Here is a 9687-nt window from a genome sequence, read left to right on the forward strand (position 1 = left end):
TTCACTCGATTCAATTGATTTAGCTCTATTCGATTGATTCAAATTTTGATTCGATTAAATTTCAGCTCGATTGATTGATTGATTCACTCACTCCATTGATTGATTCAACTCAACCCACTTCAGTTCAGCTCCACTAAATTCAGCCAATTTCAATTTTGCGAATCTTAAACTTAATAGTTTTTATTAATATTATATATTTATTATTATTATTATTGTTATTGTTATTATTATTATTATTATTATTATTATTATTATTATTATTATTATTTTATTTATTTATTTATTTATTATTATTATTATTATTATTATTATTATTATCATTAATTTATCTATAAAATATTATTAAAAGGCTAGCCTGAAAATGCCACGTAGACAATGCCACATGGGATAAAAAAAGCCACGTACACAATAACAATGTGACTTGGCAAACTAAGATGATATGGATTATCAATTTATTATTATATTGCATTAATTTAATTCACTTATTTCCTTTAAAAATCCATCCATATTCTATTAGCTTAAACTTAATTAACTAAAAAAAACTACATTAAAAAATACGCATTAACTATAAGTTAATAATTTCAAGATATTTCATATGGAATAATATTATATTTATTCGAAATTAAAAAAAAACTGAATACATAATAAATTAAGAACGAAGAAGAATAAATGAAGTTGAAAACAAAAAAAAAATTGTATTGTCATCAATTCACTACTTTTTTTTGAAAGGCACTAATTCACTATTGTTGTTACTATAACTTTGTTGTATATAGAAGATGTTTTACAGAACTAATTAATCGACAAATGAGTATTAAAGATCATATAAAATATTTTCTTAGGAAAATATAAAATATATGGAAAAGAAAATATTTATTTAATTTAAGTAATTTACAAACAAATTCTGTAAATACTTAAGTGAAATTAAACACTAATAATAGAATTTTAAAAGGGTAGCAGTACCGTGTATTTAGTTCATGAAATTATTTCACGTAAAGGATAAGGTTTTGGAAAATATAAAATATATGAAAAATATAATATTTATTTAATTTAAGTAATTTACAAGCAAATTCTGTAAATACTTAAGTAATTAAACACTAATAATAGAATTTTAAAAAGGTAGTAATACCATGTATTTAGTTCATGAAATTATTTCCTAAAAGAATAAGGTGTTGTAAAAAAAAATTGCATTGTTTAGTAATATATTTAGTAAGTAAAACTAAAATAATTATATATATATAATTTTGTGTTCATGGTGAATTTAAATGAGACCTTCCCCATTCCACTTTTATTGTTTAATTATCCTTTAAAATTTATTCTAAATTAATTGTTTTTTTGAAATTTAGTATGATAAATGACTTAACTATTAGTATCTATACAATATAATAAAAAGGCAAGATGAGTAGTTTATTATTTGACGTGTGTCATTTTAACCAATTTTAAGTGCCACATTTTATGTTATTTTTCTTTGCATTTTATTAGGAATAGTAAGAGACTATGAGTAAGTATGTATAAATTATGACACAATGAATTATCATTGATGGGGCATATTCTGCACCCACTGACCGAGTCAACATATTGAGCAAGGTCAAAGATATCCAAAGCAAGTCAGCACCTTGGACAGCCTAGCCGACGCAGCCGTAACGGCCCATCACTTGGGTCTCGGCCAGGCAACTAGCCAGCCGGGAGACATATCCGCGTACTCATATCCAAGACCCCTCGGCAGGGAGTCAACAGGGCCCGCCGGCCTGCCATGGGTCCCTCGGCCGAGGGCAGAACAGTCTTTCCGCCTGCTACGCCACTTGGCCCACTTGGCCACTACGTGACAAAAGGTGAAAGTCTATAAATACTCCACTTCTCTCATTGAGAAGGGGATCCACAATCTAACCTAAAACTCACTATTCATCTGGTATAAACTCCCTTATCTCTCTACAATATACTTTGTCAAGTAACACACAACTTAATCCCTTTAAGTTTACTGACTTGAGCGTCGGAGTGAGTACGCTCGGTGCAAAGCCGAGCCCTCAGTTTGTTCATCGTTTCAGGAGAGACCGAAAGGAAGAGTCAAGACAAGGAAAGACATCATTTCACCAAGTTTACGTGGTAAACAAATCTGCTCTGGAATTACACCCGGAACAATCATAATTATGTTTATTAGTGAAATTATGATACAATGAATTTGCATAATTAAGTGTATTAATGGTGACTTTTCAGTTGTTCACTGAGTTTTTATAAATATCTTTTCATAGAGAAATAAGAGAATCAACCAAATACAAAAGCAATATTGTAACTCTCTAAAGTGAAACACATTTTATATCACTCATTCTTAATTCTTCATGGGTCATGTGAAATGTACATTGAAGACAAACATTCCATCCGCCTCCGTTTTATTGTGCTTTGAAAATTAATGGTTCAATTTCATATAAATTTTGGATCTCAAAGGCGCTACATTGCTACTAAAGTTTAAACTTTTTAGTTTGTTTACATGTTGATTTCTTCTGATTGTTCATAGTTACATATGACTTAAGGCAACAAGTTACATAATCCTGTTTAGAATGTTATGTAATTATAACTTTAATACAACTCAAATTCACAAGATAGTCCACCAAAATGAATTTAAGTTTGCATACTTTGTCATTAACCTAAGAATTTTCACGTAAATAAAACTATGTGTTCCTTCTTGCCATCACATTAAGTACACGTCGACTGACTAACAAAAAATTACATTTCGACTCCGCAACTCACTTTGAACAAACATATGCATGAATAAGCTTTAAGAAGGATTATACTCTGTATTAACTACCCACTTCTCAAACAAATTTTTCCCTATTTTAAATCTTACATGGATTATTTCACAATATGTATCAACTATTTTACATTTTATCTTAAAATCTTTTATTTATAGTTGAAAAAAAATTGGGCTCCATTTTCCTTCCCCTTCATTAAATTTTCGTATCAGAACAAAGTTTTAAGGAAGTGTTTTGATAAAACCCGTGCATTGTACGGGCCACAAAACTAGTTATTAATTAATCATCCTCATTATTGTTATTATTATGAGTATTATGGTTATTAAAAACAATAATATTCATATTAATATAATTAATACTAATACTATTATTATTATTAATATGAATATGAATATTAATTAATAATAATATTATTAATAACATTGTTAATTTTAATATTACTATTGTTAATACCTAATTATTTTTTCATATACGAACTTACTCTTTCACATACACTTTTTCATAACGTTCTATTTTGTACTCTTTTCACCTAAACTGGGCCAAGTGAAATCTTAAATCAATATTTTTCCCTTAAACTTAATTTAATTGCTCAAATGACTTAAAACTTACAAGATGGATTCTAATTTATCAAATAATAAATTAATTTACTTGTTATCAATTATTAATGTTATTTGTTGAGTTTTAATTAATCAACCAAATTTTATTTATTTGTTAAAGATGAAATTAGGGTTTGTCGATTCTTATTTATCTAATTAACTAAAGTAGGATTGTTGGTTCTTCGTGGTGGCTACCTAATCAGTCAAATTATGATGATAAACGGCTAGACTTTGAACATCAATCTAGCAAATCGGTTCTCCATTATTTCACTTAATTAGATTGATGGTGAACCGTGGTTCATGGTGGCTACCTAGTTAATCACTCAAATTAGTATAATTAATAGTATTATTATTATTATTATTATTATTATTATTATTATTTGTTTTTGTTTTTATAAAAACGCACACTTTATAATATTATTATTATTATTATTATTATTATTATTATTATTATTATTATTATTAATCTTGTTCTTCTTCTTCTTCTTCTTCTTCTTCTTCTTCTAATAATAATAATAATAATAATATTATTATTATTATTATTATTAATATTAATATTAATATTAACAATAATAACAGTAACAGTAACAATAATAATAATAATAATAATAATAATAATAATTATTATTATTATTATTATTATTATTATATTTATTATTATTATTATTAATATTATTTCAGTTCAATTCAATTCAAACTCAACTCCATTCGATTCGATTCGATTCAGATTACTAAGCTCCATTGATTGATTCACCATTTTGATTGATTAAATTTTCACTCAATTGATTTATTGATTCGATTCACTCTAAAAATCCAGAAAGAACAGGGCCTTAGAGCCACAAAATTAAAAACTAACAATTTGAAATTTTGATAGAACTAGATTTTTTTTCCCAACACGATTAAAATCGATCTGTTCCAAAGCCAAACTAATAACCAATATAACTCAATTGTCATCGCGCTTAAGTCTTCACGGGTGATTTTAGTCAATTGATTTGACTTTAGGATCATGTTCATCGCGGTCTATCAACTCAGATAACTCTAAGTTCTATTCAAATTAATAACTCCATACCCGTTCGGTCATTTTTGATTCAGATGATTATAACGCTCATTTCAGAGAGTCAACCAGACGAACAGTGATCAATTGAGTCATCAGTTTCGATTTTAATATACCAAAGTTGGCTGGTGTGAGTGGTAAGGGCTCTCATCTCTTAAACAAGTGGCCAGGGGTTCGATTCCTGACTCTTGCGAATGAAAAAGCCAAACTTGGGAGGGGTCAACCCATTAAATTGCCTTCAGTACCCCGAAGGAGATTGCTCGAGCTGTCGGTAGGGGATACTCCTGGTCAACACCAAAAAAGTTTCGATTTCAATATACATTACGAATTACGATAGTTTTCATTGAGTTGGTTAGGTACTTAATTTTCTCCTTCAAAGACTTTTCTTGGTTAGTTATTTAATTTTCTCCTCCCCGGAACCTTGCACATTAGAAAATATCGACATCAACCTTAATTTTCCTTTGAAGGATTCCAACACATAACAGTATTCTAGTCCCCAATAAATATATACAAATAAATGCAACAGTTCACACACAATACACTTCAACAACAATTCAACACAATTTTTCATTTTGTGTTTTAATATTAGCTAATTAGTAATTAAGCACAAAAATGTACCAAATTAGTTGGTTATTAGCCTTTTTACCGGTGCTAATCGTTACAATGATCCATCAAACGACAACCGCGTCAGCCCAATTCGCCTACACCTGCACAAATGACACAATGTTCACCAACGGAAGTACCTATCAAACCAATTTAAACACCCTTTTACGCCATCTCGCCTCCAACGCTACTAACAACCCTCAAGGTTTCTATAGAACCACAGTCGGTACTCCGTCAATAGAGGCCGTCTATGGCGAATATCTCTGCTATGGGACCCAGAACATCAGCTCATGTCACCAATGTGTCGCTACCGCTACCACTACCGACATTCCAAGGCTTTGTCCTAACATGAAGGTCGCTATTCTCTGGGAAGACGTGTGTCAGGTTCGGTATTCAAACGCGTCTTTTTTCAATAGTATGGATCAATTTCCGGCAATGGTTGTTTGGAATAATAACAACATAATCGGTGACAAAACCCGGTACATGGACGCGGTAACAAATATGGTTAGTAATATGCTCGCAATTCGGGCAGCCGTTGGCGGGTCATTTAAGAAATTTGCAACCGATTTTGTGAACTATTCGGTGATTCATCAGCCTATATATGGGTTTGGACAGTGTACCCCGAACTTGAATCCTAGCGATTGTTATGAGTGTTTGAATTCGTCGACCCAATTCTTTCATGAACAGATGCCGGGTGGACGTGTTTTGGCGCCGAGCTGCGTTGTACGGTTTGAGAGTTACCCCTTCTTCTATCTTTCGAATGCAACACAAGTACCAAGCGACTCTAATGGTACTCCAATATCTCCATTTTTTAAACTTATTATCTCTTATTATCTTGAATTATCGTATACAGACAGTCCAGTATATAGAGCCACAAAATTCAAAACTAACAAGATTCAAGAAGCCCAATTTACACGGTTGGAATTTTCATAAAACTATGATCTTTTCGGAATTACCAACTATACTATTTGACACCTGTCGCGAGTAATTCAGGTTTAGGATAATGTTTATCATGGTACGTCACCCGAGATAAACTTAAATTGTCTGTTTGGCCATTTTCGGACTACATGATAATAGACTTAAATCCTTATACCTACTTTGCACCGTATCCCTCTCAATAGCCAGCTCCTCATTTACCTTCAGAAGATCATGCATAGCCTGCTTCTCAGCTTTGAGCTCATCCTGGACAGCACCAAGCTTTGCCTGGACAGACTTCACTGCATTCTGAGCAGACCCTAACTTGGACATTTTAACAACCAATTTTGCTTTGTCTGCCTCATTCTCCTTCTTCAGGGCCTCATTTTCCTCTTTCAGCTCTTCCATGTCAGTCTTCAGGGCCTCAACATCCTTCTTCAAACATTGGACCTCTCCGTCCAGGACATTATTCTTGGCATTAAAAGACTTCAATTCACAAGCACCCCTCAACATGTCATTCACATTCTGCACGAAATCATGAACATGTAAGAAAAAGCAGGGCTAAAAATTGAAGAACAGAATAAAAACCAGGAAAAATTGTGTTGAATACTTCAAAGACATCTTATCTTCATAAATACAAGATCATTTAGAGCAATTCTATGCGTCCACGTCAGCAAATAAAGTTTTTTTTTTAAATGATGAAATGCGGGACCCACAGGAAAATTAAGGAATTAATTAAAAAAATCATCGTTGTTGATGTTTTGTACGTTACTTTTTTGTACGTAAATGATTACATTTATGATTTTTACGGAAATATTTGTTCATAACTTTACGAATTAACTATTAACTATATTACATTTATGATTTTTACGGAAATATTTATGAATAATTTAACGAATTAACTATTTATTAACAAATAAACGATTTATGAATAATGAATAATGAATAATTTATATTATTATATTATTATATTATATTACAATAAATAACAAAAAATTGATACAAATACAAAACAAATTTTTACTACTGGATTGATATTAGACTGTTTTAGTTAATTCTACATTTATCTTTCTTGATTTGTATTGTAAACCCTTTTCAATTTTGACAATATCCCGATATCACAGATTTAAAACATGTGTAAGTTTCAAACCCTTGCAAGTTTTTCACGTGTTTTAACCTATTATTATTATAAAAGAAATAGAGTATAAAATATTTACGTATTTTGGTTAACATTTTTGAAATGTTAATCATAATACCAATAATCTTAAAAACATACCCGTGCAATTTTGCACAGGTTGAAAACTAGTTGTGTTTAAATTCAATTCATGGACTATACAACCAGTTGTATATGTTGTACGGTGTAGAACCTGAGCTTTGTGTCAAAGTATCCGAGCTTTATATTAAAGAATATGAGCTTTTTTAGAAAATATTGGGTTCATTCATTTACACATTAAAAACATGAAATTTAAATTATTTCGAGAAAAAATACACGTAGTTTCGGATTATACTTATCTTGGTTGTCACGTCTTGTAGTCTGTTGGATGTATAATCCTATTTGTGGTTTAAATTGGTTTGATACGTACTTCCGTTGGTGAACATTGTGTCATTTTTCCAAACCATAGGTATGTGTTTAAATTAACAAAGTTAAGGGGCTAAATTGTCAATTTAGCAACTTAGGAACTTTAGGCCCATTCAGTCATTTTCGAATTAGATATATGAATATCAACATCCACTCTTCTCTTTGAATAATATCAACATCCACTCTTCTCTTTGAAGTACTCAATTTTCCATTTTCATATGATACGACTTTTCTTGGTCATGTACTCAATTTTCCATTTTCTCCTTCACACATTGAATAATATCAACATCCACTCTTCTCTTTGAAGTATTCAACACAATTTTTGTATTCTCTGTCTACAATAAATATTTGATACAAATTTAACGACACTATTTTTCATTTGTGCTAAACCTTAATTAGTTAATCCAATTAATTAAGCACAAAAATGTACCAAAATATTTGGTTTTTACGGGTTTTACATATACTAAGCCTTATTATTATAATTCATCAAACAACTTCCACCTCAGCCCAATTTACCAACTTTTGCAATAATGACACAATGTTCAACAACGGAAGTACATATCAAACCAATTTAAACACCCTTTTACGCCATCTCGCCTCCAACGCTACTAACAACCCGTCAGGTTTCTATAGAACCACAGTCGGTAATCCGTCAATAGAGGCCGTTTATGGCGAATATCTCTGCTATGGGACCCAGAACATCAGCTCATGTCACCAATGTGTCGTTACCGCCACCACTACGGATATACCAACGAACTGTCCAAACATGAAGGTGGCTATTTTCTGGGAAGACGTGTGTCAGGTTCGGTATTCAAACACGTCTTTTTTCAATAGTATGGATCAAACACCTGCAATGATTTATTGGCATGCTAGCGACATAATCGGTGACAAAACCCGTTACATGGACGCGGTAACAAATATGGTTAGTGATATGCTCGCAATTCGGGCAGCCGTTGGCGGGTCATTTAAGAAATTTGCAACCGGTTTTGTGAACTATTCGGTGATTCAGCCTATATATGGGTTTGGACAGTGTACACCGAACTTGAATCCTAACGATTGTTATGAGTGTTTGAATTCGTCGACCCAACTCTTTCATGAAAATCCGGGTGGACGTGTTTTGGGGCCGAGCTGCGTAGTACGGTTTGACAGTTACCCCTTCTTCTATCTTTCGAATGAAACACAAGTACCAAGCGACTCTAATGGTACTCCAATATCTCCATTTTTTAAACTTATTATCTCTTATTATCTTGAATTATCGTATACACCTAAACATGCTGAATACAGTGGCGTTCCCTGTACCCCAGAAGCAATCGAGTGTAGCGTCAAGTTCCAAACGAGGTAAGATTTTCAAATCGAACAAATTTAACAATAAAAAATGTTAATGTCTACAAAATTGTGGTATCTTAAAGACCCCACCACCCTAAAGGCAAGAACGCCATAACGGGTCGGGTTTGAGTTGGGACAAGATTAGTAAACGTGAGTCAATTGAATATAATGTTTGACTCGAGTTACGCACATAGTATAACTTCGACGGTTTGACACTTCTATGCTTTCAATTAATTTAAAAAGACTTCGATTGCTTATGATCAAACGAAAAGTAGACTTTGATTTGTGAGATCTGTGAGATATTCTACGGGGTATCTCTGAGTTTATAGATTTTTGATATTATATCCCTACATTTTTAAAATTATATGGTGGTTCTCTAAGGATCTTTTATTAAAATGACCATTTTCAATAAAGTATTTCCCAAACGGATAGTCTGGTGACGCCTAAATTGGGTGACACCCTCTCACAACCATTTTTAATTGAAAGGTTCCCCACTTACCCCATGTGAGAGGGTGGCGCCCAAATTGAGTGTCACCCAGTAACGCCCTTTCATTTTCCTTCCCAAACTAACCATTTTTAAAGTTTTAACAATGTAATTAATTTGACAATAGATAATTTGAGAAATAATTTGAGCAAAATGGCTAATTCGGTAGGAGATCTATACGATTTCAAAATTTAATTTCTCATAATGATAACTAATATGTACTCATATACATTTTCCAACGTCGCATGGATATTGACAAACTAATAGTTTGTATTTTCAATCTTTATTTGTAATTATCTTATTTTTATAAATGTTACACTTATGTTACAACACTTATATATATAAGTAATGTATGATTATATCAAAAAAGAATGTGATGTGAATAA

The 9687-nt window shown here is 31.7% G+C and overlaps 1 protein-coding gene across 1 annotated transcript; it reads left to right on the forward strand.

The window, feature by feature from the left end:
* The first annotated feature begins 5057 nt into the window (after positions 1–5057).
* LOC141590732 (cysteine-rich receptor-like protein kinase 25) lies at positions 5058–5930 on the forward strand. The gene has a single exon (XM_074411296.1). The coding sequence runs from the start codon at positions 5058–5060 to the stop codon at positions 5928–5930; it is 873 nt and encodes a 290-aa protein (XP_074267397.1).
* Positions 5931–9687: the final 3757 nt, after the last annotated feature.

This window comes from Silene latifolia, chromosome 7, assembly GCF_048544455.1.
Source record: "Silene latifolia isolate original U9 population chromosome 7, ASM4854445v1, whole genome shotgun sequence".
In the NCBI taxonomy this organism is placed as follows: domain Eukaryota; kingdom Viridiplantae; phylum Streptophyta; class Magnoliopsida; order Caryophyllales; family Caryophyllaceae; genus Silene; species Silene latifolia.